The sequence below is a fragment of the Nomascus leucogenys genome, chromosome 12, assembly GCF_006542625.1.
Source record: "Nomascus leucogenys isolate Asia chromosome 12, Asia_NLE_v1, whole genome shotgun sequence".
Taxonomy (NCBI): Eukaryota; Metazoa; Chordata; class Mammalia; order Primates; family Hylobatidae; genus Nomascus; species Nomascus leucogenys.
The window spans coordinates 1,480,294-1,500,587 of NC_044392.1; the positions used below are offsets into that span (position 1 = coordinate 1,480,294).

A 20,294-nucleotide genomic window follows, 5' to 3' on the forward strand; every position below is an offset into this window, starting at 1 on the left:
TAGGGAACATGGTGGCTCTCCCCGCACTTCAGGGAGGGTCATTCACCCTGCACAGGCGCGAGCAGTTCCTTCCACCCAGCCTTATGCTGACAGATGAATCAGACAGGGTCCCTTGCTCTTGGGCCCCAGGAACAGAGGCTCTTCTCAAAGAGAGAAGGGCCAAGTGGACAGGGGCCGAGAACAGGCTGAGGGTTGCTTCAGAGGAGGGGAGAAGGTGTCTCTTAAGATCTGGAAAGCTTCCTGCGAGAGTCAAGACAGTTGTGAGAAGGAGAAAGACCCAGTTTTGAGAGTGCCTAGGACATGAAGCCAAGGTCACTATCCCTGGATTCTGTTCCTTGGGTACCATGAGGGCAGAGATCTCAGAGCAAGACCAGAGGCAAAAGAGCCCACGGGTGTGGCGTGGGGCAGAGAACATGCATTTCAGAGACAGGCCAACCCAGTCACAATTCTGCTCTCCCATTTCCTTGAGCAAGTGGCTTCGTCTCTCTCTGAACTTCAGTTTACTTCTCTGTAAAGAGGCAATAATCAAGCCAGGCACGGTGGCTCACACCTGTAATCCCAGCACTTTAGGAGGCTGAGGCGGGCAGATCACTTGAGGCCAGGAGCTTGAGACTAGGCTGGCCAACATGGTGAAACCGTGTCTTCGTTAAAAATGCAAAATTAGCCGGGCGTGGTGGCAGGTGCCTGTAATCCCAGCTACTCAGGGGGCTGAGGCAGAATCGCTTGAACCTGGGAGGCGCAGGTTGTAGTGAGCAGAGATCGAGTCATTGCACTCCAGCCTAGGCAACAGAGCGAAACTCCATCTCAAACAAAAATGCCTCCCGGGTTCAAGTGATTCTCCTGCCTCAGCCTCCCAAGTGCTAGGATTAACAGGCACGCCACCATGCCCAGCTAATTTTTGCATTTTTAGTAGAGATGGAGTTTCACCATATTGGTCAGGATGGTTTCGATCTCCTGACCTCGTGATCTGCCCACCTCGGCCTCCCAAAGTGCTGGGATTACAGGCCTGAGTCACCGCACCTGGCCAGCACATAGTAGGTGTTTAAGGGAGGTGAGGCACTCCCTCCCCCTGCAAATGATGCACCAAAGGGAGGGCTGTCCACACCCAAATTACGCCCACTCAGCACCTTGGTGGGCCAGTGAACCACCCATTCCCTCACACTTGTGCTGTGGCTTTGCAAATCAGCCTGTTTCCTGTATACAGTGTGAGGGGTGTGAGAACTCAGGCAGGCTGGACTCTGAGCAGGGTCATGGGATCTACTTTAGAAGAGGGTCTCACACACACACACACGCCAAAACACCATACATATCATAGGAAAATGTATGTGTACAGATGTGTTCAGAGGCAGGGCAGGGACTACACATAAAACACAGACTACATCCTATAACTCCATACACACACCCATGAGCTGATGGCTTCAAGGCCAAGCTCAACTCAGTGAAAGTAATTCTCAGTGGGGTGGGGTGGGGTGGGGTGGGGTGGGGTAGGGGGTGAGAAGCAGGTGGGACCAAGGTACCATCCAGTAATGTGGCCTGTAACAATCAACCTCAGTGTTGATTTTAAAGTATCTGGAGCTAGGGGTCTGAGGCTGCAGTGAGCTATGATTGCTCCACTGCACTCTGGCCTGGGTGACACAGCTAGATTCTGTCTCTAAAAAATAAATACGGCAGGGCGCAGTGGCTCACGCCTGTAATCCCAGCACTTTGGGAGGCCAAAGCAGGCGGATCACCTGAGGTCAGGAGTTCGAAACCAGCCTGGCCATCATGGTGAATCCCCGTCTCTACTAAAAATACACAAAATTAGCCAGGCATGGTGGCGCATGCCTGTAAACCTTCGCCTCCCAGGTTCCAGCGATTCTCCTGCCTCAGCCTCCCTAGTAGCTGGGATTACAGGCGTGTGCCACCATGCCTGGCTGAGTTATGTTTTTGTTTTTGTTTTTTGAGACAGAGTTTTATTCTTGTTGCCCAGGATGGAGTGCAGTGGTACGATCTTGGCTCACTGCAAACTCCGTCTCCCTGGTTCAAGTGATTCTGCTGCCTCAGCCTCCCGAGTAGCTGGGATTACAGGCACGCACCACCACACCCGGCTAATTTTGTGTTTTTAGTAGAGATGGGATTTCTCCATGTTGGTCAGGCTGGTCTCGAACTCCCGACCTCAGGTGATCCGCCTGCCTCAGCCTCCCAAAGTGCTGGGATTACAGGCATGAGCCACCTCGCCCAGCTGTTTTTGTTTTCTAATTACAAAATTAGCACATTGCTGTTTTAAAAACACTCAAACAGGCCAGGCAGTGGCTCACACCTGTAATCCCAGCACTCTGGGGGGCCGTGATGGGAGGATCACATGGTCCCAGGAGTTTGAGATCCACCTGGGCAACATAGGCAGACCCCATCTCTATTTAATTATTTAAAAAAAAATACAATAAAATTTAAAACTCAAACAGTACAGAGGCATATAAAGAAATACAAGAAATGCAGCCTCCTCCAATCCCACTTCTGGGATATGCCCATCGGGAAAAATCTGGTGTGTGTCCTTCCAGATTTTCCCATGTATGCCTGCTGAAAAACATGGAGGTTAAGTCTAGTCTCTGCAGGCTGGCAGACCGGGACTCACGTCACAACTCCACTGCTCATTTGTTTGTTATGAGGCCTCAGACAAATCATTTTACCTGGTTTAGGCCTCAGTCTTTGCATCTGTAAAATGGGGATAATAATAGCATTTCATAGGATTATTATGAGAATTACATGAAATAATGCAAATAAAGGCTTAGCACAGAGCTTATTTAAAAGAATCCCCTATATACATATGTCAATGCAAATAGGCATATACTCTGCATTCTGTTCTGCAACTTGCTTGCCATGGTGTATGCGGGATGTCTTTCCATGTCAATACATGTCAATACAAAATATCTCATCCTTTTAACTGTTTCACTAAACCTTAGCTTGGTAAATGGTTAACGGTGGTGATTTTGAAATGTTACTTCCTGGCAACTGTTGCTGTCATGTGCGGCCATGTTGTTGGCAGTCACAGATATTTTTGATCAGTGAGCTAACTACAAGCCTTATAGCCTCCTGTGAAAATGAAGTGACCCACCAGAGGGGCACCCACCTCTGTCACAGAGGGCAGGGCCAAATGCATGGGACGCTCTCTGTCTGCTCACCTCTGCGTCCTCAGTGCTAGGTCAGAATCTGGCACATAGGAGGTACCCATTAAAATTTTTTTTTTTTTTTTTTGAGACAGTGTCTCAGTCTGTCGCCCAGGCTGGGGCACATGGTGTGATCATAGCTCACTGTAACTTCACACACCTGGGCTTGAGTGGTTTTCCCACCTCAGCCTCCTGAGTAGCCTAGGACTACAGATGTGTACCACCATGCCCAGCTAATTATAAAAAAATTCTTGGCCAGGCAATACTCCCAATACTTTGGGAGGCTGAGGCAGGAAGATCTCTTGAGACTAGGCATTCAAGACTAGCCTGGGCAACATAGCAACACCCCGTCTCTATTAAAACATAATAATAACAATACAATTTATTTATTTATTTATTTATTTATTTATTTATAGATGGAGTCTTGCTCTGTCACCCAGGCTGGAGTGCAGTGGCACAATCTCAGCTCACTGCAACCTCCGCCTCCGGGTTCAAGCAATTCTCCTGTCTCAGCTTCCCAAGTAGCTGGGACTACAGGCACCTGTCACCAAGCCCGGCTAATTTTTGTATTTTTAGTAGAAACGGCGTTTCTATTAAACTCCCAACACTTTGGGAGGCTGAGGCAGGTGGATCATCTGAGGTCAGGCATTCGAAACCAGCCTGGCCAACATGGTGAAACCCTATCTCTACTAAAAATACAAAAAATTAGCCAGGTGTGATGGCAGGCGCCTGTAATCCCAGCTACTTGGGAGGCTGAGACAGGAGAATCGCTTGAACCCAGGAAGTGGGGGTTGCAGTGAACCAAGATCATGCCATTGCACTCCAGCCTGGGCAACAAGAGCAAAACTCTGTCTTAAAAAAAAAAAAAAAAAAAAAGTGTGTGGAGATAAGATCTCACTATTTTGCCCAAGCTGCACTCACACTATGTATGGTCTCAAGCAATCGTCCTACCTCACCCATTAGATTTTTGTCAATAGGCCAGCTCCTTTGATCCACAAGCAGCAGCCTAAGCCCAGAGTTCTCTCTTGCAGTGCGGCATTTCCTAAAATATGACCTGTACACCACTCAGGTGTGTGAGTGATTTTAGGGGATAATGGATGAACATTTACGAATGTTAATTTATGTGTTTTAGTGTGCGCTGTTGTTTCACTTGTATTTATGTCTCATGATTCTGGTTTCCCATTTATGGTAAGTAAAGTTTCCATTTTAGGTACATATATCAAAGGTGAAAAGGTAGCCTGCGGAAGTGCCAAAAATCATGAAGGAAAATGAAAATGATCAATCATTTTAGCCTGAAAGATGTTGAAGGCCAGTGTATATGTAGCAAGCACTATATTAAGCATTTTATGTTATGAGACCGTCTATATATCACGTATAATGCTCACCACAGCCAGCCTTAGAGGCAAGTCTTATTTTTGTCATGATTTTGCTGATGAAGGAACTGAGGGAAGTGCAGAGGTTTAGTAAGCTGCCCAATAGCCTTCTGCCAGTAAGTCTTGTTTTCTCTTTTTTCTTTTCTTTTTTTTTTTTTTTTTTTTTAGGCAAGGTCTTGCTCTGTCGCCTAGGCTGGAGTGTAGTGGCTCAATCTTGGCTAACCGTAGCCTTGACCTCCCCAAGCTCAGGTGATCCTCCCACCTCAGCCTCCCAAGTAGCTGGGACCACAAGCATGGGACACCAAGTACAGCTAATTTTTGTATTTTTTTTCTTTTTTTTTTGAGACGGAGTCTCGCTCTGTCGCCCAGGCTGGAGTGCAGTGGCGCAATCTCGGCTCACTGCAAGCTCTGCCTCCCGGGTTCACGCCATTCTCCTGCCTCAGCCTCTCCGAGTAGCTGGGACTACAGGCGCCCACCACCGCGCCCAGCTAATTTTTTTTTTTTTTTTTTGTATTTTTAGAAGAGACGGGGTTTCCCCGTGGTCTCGATCTCCTGACCTTGTGATCCGCCCCCCTTGGCCTCCCAAAGTGCTGGGATTACAAGCGTGAGCCACCGCGCCCGGCCTAATTTTTGTATTTTTTTTTGTACTGATGGGGTTTTGCCATGTTGCCCAGGCTGGTCTCAAACTCCTGGGCTCAAGTATCTGTCTGCCCACCTCAGCCTCCCAAAGTGCTGGGATTATAGGCATAAACCTCCACGCCTGGTGCCCTTCTGCCAGCAAGTGATTGGGAGAAACTGGATTGAACTTGAGTTGCCATGGCATGGACGTGGTGAACTGAGCTTCCAGAACTGCCAGACTCCCAGAAACGTTCATAAAGCAGTGTGGATTGCCGAGCTGTAAGTAAGGCTCCATCCTAATAAAACTCCCATGATACAAAAAGCACACCAAGCTACCCAAGGGAGTGGACTCAGTAAAAGGGATTATCAGGTACATTCATGCTACTGGTTAGGGGACTTCTACTAAAATACCAGTTAGAATAATTGCTCTATATCCCTTACTTATAGCGATACTTGACCAGCAGAATCGGTTCTATGTTCAAGACACTCCCAATTTGTGAAAATAAATCCATTTTGTTTGCATACAAAATAATGCTTTTTTTTTGTTCTCTGTGTGAAGAGGCTACAGAGTTAATTCAAAAAAGGTATTAAGCCAGGTGTGGTGGCTTGCACCTATAATCACAGCATTTTGGGAGGCCAAAGCAAGGGGACTGCTTGAGCCCAGGAGTTCAAGACCAGCGTGGGGAACATAGGCAGACCCTGTCTCTACAAAAAATAAAAAAATTAACTGGGCTTGGTGGTGTGTACCTGTGGTCCCAGCTACTCAGGAGGCTGAGGTGGGAGGATCACTTGAGCCCAGGTGGTTGAGGCTGCAGTGAGCCATGATCATGCCACTGCACTCCAGCCTGGGCAACAGAGTGAGATCCCATCTCTAAAGGAAAAAAAAAAAGAGAGAGAGAGGAATTAAAGGCAGGTGCAGTGGCTCGTGCCTGTAATCCCAGCTATTCGGGAGGCTGAGGTGGGAGGATTACTCAGGCTGCAGTGAGCTACAATCACGTGCTGTACTACTCCAGCCTGGGTGACAGAGTGAGATGTGAGACTCCATCTCTTTAAAAAAAAAAAAAAAAAAAAAAACCAGGCTGGGCGCAGTGGCTCACACCTGTAATCCCAGCACTTTGGGAAGCCGAGGCAGGTGAATCACTTGAGGTCTGGATTTCGAGACCAGCCTGGCCAGCATGGTGAAACCCCATCTCTACTAAAAATACAAAAATTAGCCAGGTGTGGTGGTGCATGCCTGTAATCCCAGCTACTTGGGAGGCTGTGGCAGGAGAATCTCTTTCTTTCTTTTTCTTTCTTTTATTTATTTATTTTTTTTTGAGACAGAGTTTCGCTCTGTCGCCCAGGCTGGAGTGCAGTGGTGCAATCTCGGCTCACTGCAAGCTTCGCCTCCCAGGTTCACGCCATTCTCCTGCCTCAGCCTCCGGAGTAGCTGGGACTACAGGCGCCCGCCACCACGCCCGGCCAATTTTTTGTATTTTTTAGTAGAGACGGGGTTTCACCGTGGTCTCGATCTCCTGACCTCGTGATCCGCCCGCCTCGGCCTCCCAAAGTGCTGGGATTACAAGCGTGAGCCACCGCGCCCGGCCCTTTCTTTTTCTTTTTTTTTGATGGAGTCTAGTTCTGTCGCCCAGGCTTGAGTGCAATGGTGTGATCTCGGTTCACTGCAACCTCTGTCTCCCGGGTTCAAGCGATTCTCCTGCCTCAGCCTCCTGAGTAGCTGGGATTACAAGCATGCACCTAGTATGCCTGGCTAATTTTTGTATTTTTAGTAGAGACGGGGTTTCACCATGTTGGTCAGGCTGGTCTCGAACTCCTGGGCTCAAGGAGTCCTACTGCCTCAGCCTCCCAAAGTGCTGGCATTACAGGCGTGAGTCACCATGCCCAGACTCCTTCTGGTCTTAGTTTGATAAAGATTGCTGAAAAGCCAACATGATCTAACCAGGTTAATAAATGAGGTCAGTAAAAAGAAAATCAAAATTAAAGCTTAATATAAATTTCTCATTGTCTGAAAGAAAGAAGTGGAAGAAGGGAAAAAAAAAAAAAAAAAAAAACAGATGAAAGGAATCCCCAGGGCTCCCAGAACCAGCAATGAGGGCAGATTCTGGGGTGAATGAAACAGGACATTCTTTTCTCCCAATTTAGGAATCCAAGGTCACGAGTAAGAATTTCGTAGAGTCGAGGCTGCCTCTGACTAGGGCATGTAATGTTCTCAGTCAAACTTAAGGCTGCCTGTGGTCCACAGAACATTTTGTGATGATTATAAAAAGGCCAGCGACCAGGTCTGCCAGCTCATGCCTGTCATCCCAGCACTTTGGGAAGCCAAGGCGGGGAGGCCACCTGAGGTTGGGAGTTTGAGACCAACCTGGCCAACATGGTGAAACCCTGTCTCTACTAAAAATAATAAAAATTAGCAGGCATGGTGGTACACGCCTGTAATCTCAGCTACTTGGGAGGCTGAAACAGGAGAACTGCTTGAACCCAGGACGTGGAGGTTGCAGTCAGCTGCAATTGTGCCACTGCACTCCAGACTGGGGGACAGAGCAAGACTCCGTCTCAAAATAAATAAATAAATAAATAAATAAATAAAATAAAAATTAGACTGGGCATGGTGGCTCATGCCTGCGATCCCAACACTTTCAGAGTCTGAGGTGGGAGGACTGCTTGAGCCCATGAGTTTGAGACCAGCCTGGGCAACGTGGTGAAACCTTGTCACTGCAAAAAAGTAAAAATAAAAGGCTGGGCACGGTGGCTTACGCCTGTAATCCCAGCACTTTGGGAGGCCAAGGTGGCAGGTTACTTGAGCCCAGGAGTTCAAGACCAGCCTGGCCAACATGGCGAAACTCCATCATTACAAAAAATAAAAAAATTAGTCAGGCTTGGTGGCATGGGCCTGCAGTCCCCACTACTCAGGAGGCTGAGGTAAGAGGATCCCCTGAGCCTGGGAGGCAGGAGTTTGCAGTGAGCTGAGACAGTGCCACTGCACTGCACTCCAGCCTATGCAACAGAGCAAGACCCTGTTTAAAAAAAAAAAGAAGAGGAAGACGGGAAGGATGGGGTATACCCACATTTTGTATAAACAGATGTATGCCTGTATGACCTCACAGTTACACAGGGACAGTCGCTGCTATTGATAGTCTCATTCTGTTACATATCCCTCTGCACACACATACTCCTGCAAAGCCACAGATACACACCCATAAGCACAGTGCTCCCTGCATATGTTTTCATATGCACAGACTTGCATTCAACAGTCAGGTAAATATATACCCAGAAACATGCATTCCAGGCAGAGGGAGGATTGTCTTGAAGAGAAAAGCCTTTGTTAACAGCACAGTGGTCAAATTTTTGACGGGAAATGGACCCTACCCTGTCAGACCTGCCTTCCTGTCTCACATTCTCCTAGACCTCTCAGCCCTCCCCCTCCACCCTTAGACTTCTTGATAAAGGATGTAGGAGCCAAGCCAGGCATATGCCAGCGATCCCAGCTATTTGGGAGGCTGAGGTGGGAGAAGTGCTTGAGCCCAGGAGTTAGAGACCAGCCTGGGCAACATAGTGAGACCTCGTCTAAAAAAAAAAGGATGTAAGGTTTTTATTTGAGTTTTGAATCTGCCAGGAACCCTCAGTGTATTATTGGGACAATCACTTAGCCTCTCTTTTTCCCCAGTTTTAAAATGAGGCTGATGAACTGTATTAGTGTTTCCTAAACTCTTGTGAAGACAAAGTGTCTTTTACCATTTCCTGTTCTACATTCCCTCTTCCCCAAATGGATCTCATGATTTTAAAGTTTTTACCTACTAAGCTACATTTAGATGCAAATTTTCTTATTTTCAAGTTAAAAAAAATTTTTTTTAATAGAGAAAGGGTCTCACTACATTGCCCAGGCTGGTCTCAAACTCCTGGGCTCAATCGATCCTCTCTCCTCAGCCTCCCAAAGTGCTGGGATTACAGGTGTGAGTCACCGCACCTGGCCTCAAGTTTACATTTTAATCAAACATTTGGCTGGGCACAGTGGCTCTCGCTTGTAATCTCAGCAGTTTGGGAGGCCGAGGCAGGTGGATCACCTGAGGTCAGGAGTTCAAGACCAGCTTGGGCAACATGGTGAAACCCCATCTCTACCAAAAATTGAGAGATTAGCTGGGTGTGGCGGCATGTGCCTGTAATCCTAGCTGCTTGGGAGGCTGAGGCACGGAGGTTGCAGCGAGCCAAGATTGCACCACTGCACTCCAGCCTGGGTGACAGAGTGAGACTTTGTCTCAAAAAAAAAAAATTTTTTTTTTTTTTTTTTTTTTTTGAGACGGAGTCTCGCTCTATCGCCCAGGCTGGAGTGCAGTGGCGCAATCTCGGCTCACTGCAAGCTCCGCCTCCCGGGTTCACGCCATTCTCCTGCCTCAGCCTCTCCGAGTAGCTGGGACTACAGGCGCCTGCCACCACGCCCGGCTAATTTTTTGTATTTTTTTTTAGTAGAGACGGGGTTTCACTGTGGTCTCGATCTCCTGACCTCGTGATCCACCCGCCTCGGCCTCCCAAAGTGCTGGGATTACAAGCGTGAGCCACCGCGCCCGGCCCAAAAAAAAAAAAAATTTAACCAGAGATTTAATTAAGTATGCAATGAAGAAATAAATAATACAATTTGTCAAAATAAGAAACAAAGTATAGTGGAATTTCCTTTCAGATTTTTGAAATATTAAAATAACCTAGGGGCCTCCCGGGCACTAGCCTGGGACTTCCTGGGAGCATGTAAACTTCAGTCTGGGAGCCTCTGACCACAGACATTTCTGGCATTGCCAGATCCTATGGACTTACGATTGCTGCCAAAGCTCACAGAGGGCAGGGTCTGCCACCTGCGGCTCGGGGGCCATAGGGGAAACAGTCGAGGTCAGATACCCTGCAAAGCTAGAGTTCCTCTGATCTTAATTTAACATGGGCTGACTTTTTCTCACTTTTTGCCCAGTCTTTTTTTTTTTTTTTTTTTTTTTTTTTTGGAGACGGAGTCTCACTCTGTCACCCAGGCTGGAGTGCAGTGGCACAATCTCGGCTCGCTGCAAGCTCCGCCTCCCGGGTTCATGCCGTTCTCCTGCCTCAGCCTCTCCGAGTAGCTGGGACTACAGGCGCCCGCCACCACGCCCGGCTAATTTTTTGTATTTTTAGTAGAGACGGGGTTTCACCGTGGTCTCGATCTCCTGACCTTGTGATCCGCCCGCCTCGGCCTCCCAAAGTGCTGACATTACAAGCGTGAGCCACCGCGCCCGGCCCTTTTTGCCCAGTCTTAAGTCAGGGATTTTCTGGCCCAGATTCAGTCCAGAATCTAGGACCTGCCTTGCATGCTTTCCTGGATCCTAGCCCAAGGCCTTGTGGTTCCCTTTCCCTCCCCACCTGACCCCAGCCTGGACCAGGTACCAGCTTCCAGCCCCATGATCTCCAGCCTAGATTCCTTCTGCTGCTTCTACTGGCCTTTTCTCACTGTTGCACCCTAGTTTATCTCTTCTCCTTCTCCTCCTCCTTCTTCCTCTTCTTTTTTTCCTTTATATAGAGACTGAGTCTTGCTACGTTGCCCAGGCTGGTCTCAAACTCTTGACAATTCTCCTGCGTTGGTTTCCCAAAGGGATTACAGACATGAGCTACAGCACCCGGCCTTGTTTTGAGACAGGGTGTTGCTCTCTTGCTCTGTCATCCAGGCTGGAGTGCAGCGGCGTGTTCACGGCTCACTGCAGCCTCAACCTCCCAGGCTCAAGTGATCCTCCCCCCTCAGCCTCCCGAGTAGCTAGGACTACAGGGGTGCACCACCATGCCCTGCTAATTTAAAAAAATTTTTTTTTGTAGAGATAAGGTCTCACTATGTTACCCAGGCGCTGGTCTCTAATTCCTGGGCTCAAGAGATCCTCCTGGGCCGGGCACGGTGTTTCACGCCTGTGATCCCAGCACTTTGGGAGGCCGAGGCGGGCGGATCACGAGGTCAGGAGATCAAGACCATCCTGGCTAACACAGTGAAACCCCGTCTCTACTAAAAATACAAAAAAAAATTAGCGGGGGGGCAGGGGGGAGGGACAGCATTAGGAGATATACCTAATGCTAAATGACGAGTTAATGGGTGCAGCACACCAAAATGGCACATGGATACATAAGTAACACACCTGCACATTGTGCACATGTACCCTAAAACTTAAAGTATAATAATTAAAAAAAAAAAAAATTAGCCGGGCGTGGTGGCGGGCGCCTGTAAGTCCAGTTACTCGGGAGGCTGAGGCAGGAGAATGGCATGAACCTGGGAGGCGGAGCTTGCAGTGAGCCGATATTGCGCCACTGCACTCCAGCCTGGGCGACAGAGCGAGACTCCGTCTCAAAAAAGAAGAAAAAAGAAAAAAAGAGATCCTCCTGCTTCAGCCTCCAAAAGGGCTGAGATTATAGGCCTGAGCTACTGCGCCCTTTCTTCCTCCTCCTCCTCCTCCTTCTCCACCACCACCACCTCCTTCTCCTCCTCCTCCTCCTCCTCCTCTTCTTCCTCCCCCTCCTCCTCCCCCTCCTCCCCCTCCCCTTCTTTCTCCTTGTCCTTCTTCTTCTTCCCCATCTCTCCCTTCCTCACAAAACAGCTCGGCTCATCTGAGACCGGTTCCAGGTTGCTGTTAGTCCTTTACTGGGGGCTTTTGTTGCTAATTACTCCCAGGCTATAATAGTCAAAAAGTCATTTGCAGTCACGGATGGGTGTGCTCTGGTCTAGCAGGATCTCCCAAATGTCCACCTCCCCCCAGGACTCCTAACAGTAGGGGAAAGAGTGAATACGTACCCTTTTCCTGGAAAGTTTCTTGATTTGATTTCAAATTCCATGCACATTTTGCGTTTTCCTCCATAATAGGTCATGTTTGTTTAACTTACATGAATAAGGTCAGGAAACACATGCTCTGGGAAAATGCACACCGTGACATGACTTCCGGTACCCATGGGAGGCTGAGTATTTCAGTTTAAGAAACAAGAGTCGAGCTGGGCGCGGTGGCTCATGTCTGTAGTCCCAGCACTTTAGGAGGTCGAGGAGGGCGGATCACCTGAAGTCAGGAGTTCAAGACCAGCCAGACCAACATGGTGAAACCTCATCTCTACTAAAAATACAAAATTAGGCCGGGCGTGGTGGCTCACGCCTGTAATCCCAGCACTTTGAGAGGCCGAGGCGGGCAGATCACCTGAGGTTGATAGATCGAGACTAGCCTGACCAACATGGAGAAATCCCATCTCTTAAAAAATACAAAATTAGCCGGGTATGGTGGCACATGCCTGTAATCCCAGTTACTTGGGAGGCTGAGGAAGGAGAATCACTTGAACCCAGGAGGTGGATGTTGCAGTGAGCCGAGATCGCACCATTGCACTCCAGCCTGGGCAACAAGAGCGAAACTCCGTCTCAAAAAATAACAATAATAAGGCCGGGCACAGTGGCTCATGCCTGTAATCCCAGCACTTTGGGAGGCCGAGGCAGGAGGATCACAAGGTGAAGAGATTGAGACCATCCTGGCTAACACGATGAAACCCCATCTCTACTAAAAATACAAAAAATTAGCCGGGTGTGGCGGCACGCACCTGTAGACCCAGCTACTAGGGAGGCTGAGGCAGGTGAATCGCTTGAACCCAGGAGGCGGAGGTTGCAGTGGGCCGAGATCGCACAACTGCACTCTAGCCTGGGAGACAGAGCGAGACTCTGTCTCAAAAAAAATAAAAAAGAAAAAGGTAATGAGAGAAATGCAAATGCAGAAAGAGAAATGCAAATACCTAGCAGTATGGTGGGCTTCTTTTCAAAACTTAAAAAAACTTATTATTATTATTCATTTATTTATTTACTTTAGACAAGGGGTCTTGTTCTGTCACCCAGGCTGGAGTGCAGTGGTGCAATCGTAGCTCACTCTGGCCTTGAACTCCTGGACTCAAGTGATCCTCCTGCCTCAGCCTCCCAAACAGCTGGGATTATAGGCATGCACCACCATGCCCAGCTAGTTTTTATAATAATAAATAGTAATAATAATAATAATAAGAGGCTTGCTTGAGGTGATGGATAGCTCATTTATCCCTTTTGTGATTATTACACATTGTATGCCTCTATCAAAATATATCATGTATCCCAAAAGCATTATATACTTAGCAGATACCCATAAAAGTAAATAAATAAATAAATAAATATACAAAATTAGCCGGGCATGGTGGTACATGCCTGTAATCCCAGCCACTTGGGAGGCTGAGGTAGGAGAATCACTTGAACCTGGGAGGTGGAGGTTGCAGTGAGCCGAGATCGCGCCATTGCACTCCAGCTTGGGCAACAAGAGCGAAACTCTGTCTCAAAAAAAAAAAGAAAAGAAAGAAAGAAAAGAAAAGAAACAGGAGTCTAGGGCTGGGCACGGTGGCTCATTGCCTGTAATCCCAGCACTTTGGGAGGCTGAGGTCAGGAGTTCGAGACCAGCCTGGCCAACATGGCAAAACTCTGTCTCTACTAAAAATACAAAACGCAAAATACAAAAATTGGCCAGGCGTGGTGGTGCGTGCCTGTAGTCCCAGCTGCTTGGGGAGGCCGAGGGAGGAGAGACAGAGCTTGCAGTGAGCCCAGATCACACCACTGCACTCCAGCCTGGGCAACAGAGCAAGTCTAAAAAAAATTTTTAAAAAAAGGAAAGAGAGAAAAGAAACAGGAGTCTAGGCCGGGCATGGTGGTTCACGCCTGTAATCCCAGCACTTTGGGAGTCTGAGGTGGGTGGATCACTTGAGGTCAGGAGTTCAAGACCAGCCTGGCCAACATGGTGACACCCCTGTCTCTACTAAAATTACAAAAATTAGCCGGGCATGGTGGCACATGCCTGTAGTCCTAGCTAGTCAGGAGGCTGAGGCAGGAGAATCACTTGAACCTGGGAGGTGGAGGTTCCAGTGAGCCAAGTTCACACCACTGAACTCCAGCCTGGGTGACAGAGCGAGATTCTGTCTGTTTTTTTTTCTTTCAAGATGGTGTCTCGCTCTGTCACCTAGGCTAGAGTGCAATGGCGCAATCTCAGCTCACTGCAACCTCCACCTCCATGGTTCAAGCAATTCTCCTGCTCAGCCTCCCAAGAAGCTGGGATTACAGGCGTGCACCACCACGCCCAGCTAATTTTTGTATTTTTAGTAGAGACAGCGTTTCACCGTGTTGGCCAGGCTGGTCTCGAACTCCTGACCTCATGATTCACCCTCCTCAGCCTCCCAAAGTGCTGGGATTACATGCATGAGCCACCGTGCCCGGCCGAGACTCTATTAAAAAAAGAAAAAAGAAAGAAACAGGAGTCTAAAGCAAAGGAGATTAATTACCCAGTCCCATTCTTCCACCTTCCAAAGCAGGAGTTGGTAGGACAGAATGTGCACTGGTGAAAGTGTTTCTAAGCACTAAACTAAGCTAACATTTATGTGAGCTTACGAGAAATGGATGAAGAGCCCCATTTGACAGAAGAGGAAAAGTGAGGCTTAGGAGGAATGATTTCAGCAAAGTCACATAGTGAGTGTCAAAACCGCTATTTGAACTTAGGTCTCTAACTATGGGGACAGTCTTCTGAGTTTTGCTAATGAGAAACTTCCACTGCTCCCTGCTTCCACTTAGACCCAGCATGAATTCTCTCTCTCTCTCTCTTTTGTTTTTTTCTTTTTAGACAGAGTCTCTGTCACCCAAGTTGGAGTGAAGAGTACAGTGGCAGTGGCAGGATCTAGGCTCACTGCAACCTCCACCTCTTGAGTTCAAGCAATTCTCCTGCCTCAGCTTCTTGAGTAGCTGGGATTACAGGTGTGTGCCACCATGCCCAGCTAATTTTTTTTTTTTTTTTTTTTTTGTATTTTTAGTAGAGACAGGGTTTCACCATTGTTGGCCAGGCTGGTCGTCTTGAACTTCTGACCCCAGGCGATCCACCCACCTTGGCTTCCCAAAGTGCTGAGATTACAAGCATGAGCCACCATGCCCAGCCTGCTTTTTTGAGATGGAGTCTCGCTCTATCGTCCATGCTGGAGTGCAGTGGCTTAATCTTGGCTCACTGCAACCTCTGCCTCCTGGGTTCAAGTGATTCTCCTGCCTCAGCCTCCTGAGTAGGTGGGATTACAGGCGTGTGCCACCATGCCTGGCTAATTTTTGTATTTTTAGTAGAGAAGGGGTTTCACCATGTTGGTCAGGATGGTCTCGATCCCTTGATCTTGTGATCCGCCCGCCTTGGCCTCCCAAAGTGCTGGGATTACAGGTGTGAGCCACCGTGCCTGGCCTTTTTTTTTTTTTTTTTTTTTTTTGAGACAGGCTCTCTCTCTGCTATCCAGGCTGGAGTGCAGTGGCACAATCGTAGCTCATTGCAGCCTTGAGCTCCTGGGCTCAAGTGATCTTTTTGCCTCAGCCTCCCAAGTAGCTGGAACTACAGGCATGCACCATCACATCTGGCTAATTTTTTGATTTTTTTTTCTAGAGATGAGGTCTCACTATGTTGCCCAGGCTAGTCTGGAACTTCTGAGTTTGAATGATCTTACTGCCTCAGTCTCCCAAAGTGCTGGGATTACAGATGTGAGCCACCACACCCGGCCAGCAACTCCAGCTTTGCTCTACTCCAAATAGGTGGTGTGACTTTAAGCATACCTCTGTGGGCCCCAGTTTGCTCATCTAAAATCAGAGGTTTAGCCAGGTATGGCAGCTCATGCCTGTAATCCCAGCACTTTGGGAGGCCAAGAAGGAAGGATCACTTGAGGCCAAGAGTTTGAGACCAGACCGGGCAACATAGCAATACCCCCATCTCTACAACAAATAAAAAATCACCTGGGCTCAGTGGTGCCAGCTACCCAGGAGGCTGAAGTTAGAAGATCACTTGAGCTCAGGAGTTTGAGGTTCCAGTGAGTTAGGATTGGGTCATTGTACTGCAGTCTGGGCAAGAGAGTAACACTCTATCTCAAAAATAAATCAACAAATAATAAAATTGGAGATTAGGCTTGCTGGTTTCTAAGACCTTTGCAGATGGGAGACTCTGTGCATTAACACTCCATGTTCCAGTTGACATTTATTAACTAATTTTGGGTGCTGGTGGCTTTCAGACAAATAAACTACAGCTTCTGCTCTTGATGAACCCCCACTATCATCAAAGGTATGGGAGAGGCAGTAGGACCCTGGGGCTGACATATAAATCAGTAATCATGGAACTCTGTGTCTAAGTTGATTATTGAGGTCTGAATAGAATGTTGCAGGAGAGGCCAGGCGCGGTGGCTCACGCTTGTAATCCCAGCACTCTGGGAGGCCGAGGCGGATGGATCACGAGGTCAGGAGATCGAGACCACGGTGAAACCCCATCTCTACTAAAAATACAAAAAAAAATTAGCCAGGCGTGGTGGCGGGTGCCTGTAGTCCCAGCTACTCGGAGAGGCTGAGGCAGGAGAATGGCGTGAACCCGGGAGGCGGAGCTTGCAGTGAGCTGAGATTGCGCCACTGCACTCCAGCCTGGGCGACAGAGCGAGACTCCGTCTCAAAAAAAAAAAAAAAAAAAAAAGAATGTTGCAAGAGACTGGGGTGAGAGGGAAGCAAAGAGTATTGGGAAGTCTTCACAGACTAGGTGATATTTAGGCCAGATGCCTGTAGTACCAGCAGTTTGGGAGGCTGAGGCAGGAGAATTGCTTGAACCTGGCAGGTAGAGGTTGCAGGAAAAAGAAAAAAGGTAATATTTGGGCTGAGCCTTGAAGGTTGAGTTAGAATTCAGCAGTCGGACAAAAGAGAGCATGCCGACTGGGTTGGGTGGTGCATGCCTATAATCCTAGCATTTGGGGAGGCCAGTGCGGGAGGATTGCTTGAGCCCAGGAGTTCGAGACCAGACTGGGCAACATAGTGAGACCTCATCTCTACTAAAAAATAATCAGCTGGGCATGATGGTGTGTACCTTTAGTCTCAGCTACTGGGGAAGTTGAGGTGGGAAGATTGCTTGAGCCCAGGAGGTCTCAGGGGATTGCACCACTGCACTTCAGCCTGGGCGAGGAAGGGAGACCCTGTCGAGAGAGAGAGAGAGAGAGAGAGAGAGAGAGCGAGCGAGCGCACACGCATTTCAAAGCAGGGAGAACCACAAGTACAAAGGCATTAAGTAAGAAAATAGCATGGGGTGTTTGGGAAAGGCAAGAATAGTTCAGAACACAGGCTGTGTGTGGGGGGGTGGGGGTGCCTGTGTGTGGGTGTTTGTGTGTGTTTGAGTGTGGGTGTGTGGGGGTATGTATGGAGGGGATGCCTGTGCGTGTGCGTGTAAGTGTATGTGGAGGTGAGTGTATGGGTGTGTGCATGGGTGTGGGTGAGTGTGTGGAGGTGCCTGTGTGTGTGTATGAATGTGTGTTGGGGGGAGGGGAGAATGTATGTGTGTGTGGGGGGTGAGTGCGTGTGTGGGTGAATGCATCTGTGTGTGGGTGCATGTGTGTGTGTATATGAGTGTGTGTTTGTGTGTGTGACTGTTGGGTGTGTGGACGAGTGTGTGTGTTCGTGGGCGTGGGAGCCTGTGTGTGTGGGGGGAGTATGTGTAGGGTGTGTGTGTGAATGTGTGTCTGTGGGTACGTGTGTGAGAGTGGGTGCCTGTGTGTTGGGTGTGAGTCTCTGTGTGTGTGTGTGGGGGGCACTTGTGGAGGGTGAGTGTATGTGTTTACTGAGTGTGAGTGTGGGTGCCTGTGTGTGGGAGAGTGAGTCTGTGTGTGAGTGTGTGGGGGTACCTGTGAGGGGTGAGTGTGTGTGTGTATGTGAAAGTGTGTGTGTGTGGATGCCTCTGTGGAGGTGGGATAGGGGGTGCCTCTGTGTATGTGTGTGAGAGTGTGTGTGTGTGTGTGTAGGGTGTGTGTATGTATAGGGTATGTGTGAGTGTGTGTATGTGAGAGAGTGTGTGTAGCAGAATGGACTGTGGAGGTGGATTTGATCTTGATATGAAAGGGCTGGAATGCATGGTACATTAAACTTTGAGGACAGCGCTTTCCAAGCACTCTGAGGAGCAGCCCTAGAGAAGGAGGAGCTGCAGGGACTCCGGGGGCTTCAAAGTGAGGGCCCCACTCTGCTTCAGGCAAAACAGGCACACATTTATCGCTTTATCTATGGAGTTCTGCTTGATTTCATCAGACAAAAAATTACCACTGCTAAAACAGGCAAATAAACAACAAAAAAAGTCATGGCCAACAGAGTCACTGGAGGGTTCTCTGCTGGGGAGAAGCAAGCCCGTGTTTGAAGGAACCGTGTGAGGTGACTGTGGGCTGTGTGAGGGGAACAGCAGGGGCCTGATGGTGGACTTCGGGAGCAGAAGCCTCTTTCTCAGCCTCCTCAGCTAGACAGGGGAATTATAATAGGAGGTGGGGCGTGCACACCTCTCCAGTAGGGGAGGGTCTGATAAGTCAGGTCTCTCCCAGGCTTGGGAAAGTGTGTGTCATCTCTAGGGGGTGGTCCTCCCAACACAGGGTACTGGCAGAGGGAGAGGGAGGGGGCAGAGGCAGGAAGTGGGTAACTAGACTAACAAAGGTGCCTGTGGCGGTTTGCCCATCCCAGGTGGGAGGGTGGGGCTAGGGCTCAGGGGCCGTGTGTGAATTTACTTGTGGCCTGAGGACTCAGAGGGAGCACCGGTTTGGAGCTGGGATCCCCTATTTTAGCTTTTCTGTGGCTGGTGAATGGGGATCCCAGGATCTCACAATCTCAGGTACTTTTGGAACGTTCCAGGGCAAGGCCCCATGATGTCTGTTGTTGGGGGAGCAGATCTTGGGGGACCCCCTTCAGTCCCCTCTCCATTCCCTCAGGGACCATGGGCTGCGGCTGCAGCTCACACCCGGAAGACGACTGGATGGAAAACATCGATGTGTGTGAGAACTGCCATTATCCCATAGTCCCACTGGATGGCAAGGGCACGGTAAGAGGCGAGACAGGGGCCTTGGTGAGGGAGTTGGGTAGAGCATGCAACCCAAGAGAAAGAAATGACCAGCACTACAGGCCCTTGAAAGAATAGAGTGACCCTCTCCCCTGAAATACAGAAAGGAAAAGAGGCCCAGAGAGGGGAAGGGACTCTCCTAAGATCACACAGCAAGTACTTGGTAAACTCAGGTATAACATCCAACCATGCTGGAGAGGCTGAGAGCAGGGCAGGGGGGAAGGGGGGCCAGGGTCTGACCCAGCCTTCTGCTTTCTGACCCCACCCTCATCCCCCACTCCACAGCTGCTCATCCGAAATGGCTCTGAGGTGCGGGACCCACTGGTTACCTACGAAGGCTCCAATCCGCCGGCTTCCCCACTGCAAGGTGACCCCAGGCAGCAGGGCCTGAAAGACAAGGCCTGCGGATCCCTGGCTGTTGGCTTCCGCCTCTCCCTCACCTACTCTCTCCCCGGTCCTGCCTTCTTGTCCCCTGCCCCAGGCTTCCTGCCCATCCCAGCCCGGTTTTCCCTGATGCCCCTTGTCTTTACAGACAACCTGGTTATCGCCCTGCACAGCTATGAGCCCTCTCACGACGGGGACCTGGGCTTTGAGAAGGGGGAACAGCTCCGCATCCTGGAGCAGTGAGTCCCTCTCCACCTTGCTCTGGCGGAGTCCGCGAGGGAGCGGCGATCTCCGGGACCCGCAGCCCTCCTGCGGCCCTTGACCAGCTCGGGGTGGCCGCCCTTGGGACAAAATTCGAGGCTCGGGATTGCTGAGCCACGGCTCGGGGAGGCTGGATCAAGGGGTGGAGGGGTCTTTGAGGGAGGGTCTCGGGTCGACGGCTGAGCGAGCCACACTGACCCACCTCCGTGGCGCAGGAGCGGCGAGTGGTGGAAGGCGCAGTCCCTGACCACGGGCCAGGAAGGCTTCATCCCCTTCAATTTTGTGGCCAAAGCGAACAGCCTGGAGCCCGAACCGTAAGTGGGCACCCGTCGTGGGGGCGGGTGGGAGCAGATCTAGGGATCCCGGAGCAGGGAGTGGGCCTGGGGTGGCGGTGAAGGCTTGAAGGCCACGGAGGAAGATCCGACGACAGCCGACGGCCTTCGTTCGTTCCGCCCTGCACAGCTGGTTCTTCAAGAACCTGAGCCGCAAGGACGCGGAGCGGCAGCTCCTGGCGCCCGGGAACACTCACGGCTCCTTCCTCATCCGGGAGAGCGAGAGCACCGCGGGTGAGCGGGCGGCGGCCTCGACCGGGCGCGGGGGTGCCCCGGGGTGTGCCCGAGGGGGGGCGCAGGGTG

General features: G+C 49.8%; 1 protein-coding gene across 5 annotated transcripts in view; it reads left to right on the forward strand.

The window, feature by feature from the left end:
• The window catches only part of LCK (LCK proto-oncogene, Src family tyrosine kinase), a 33,496-nt gene that overhangs the window by 1,274 nt on the left and 11,928 nt on the right, over positions 1-20,294 (forward strand). For 3 of the 5 annotated variants that reach the window (XM_030823313.1, XM_030823315.1, XM_030823312.1), the window contains exons 2-6: positions 18,887-18,996; positions 19,300-19,381; positions 19,547-19,637; positions 19,875-19,973; positions 20,122-20,225. In XM_030823313.1, the coding sequence (XP_030679173.1) occupies positions 18,892-18,996; positions 19,300-19,381; positions 19,547-19,637; positions 19,875-19,973; positions 20,122-20,225 (481 nt within the window). In that variant the 5' untranslated portion in view covers positions 18,887-18,891. Of the gene's footprint in view, positions 1-18,679; positions 18,790-18,886; positions 18,997-19,299; positions 19,382-19,546; positions 19,638-19,874; positions 19,974-20,121; positions 20,226-20,294 lie in introns of those variants that run through there. The other 2 variants (XM_030823314.1, XM_030823311.1) reach the window with 2 other exon arrangements.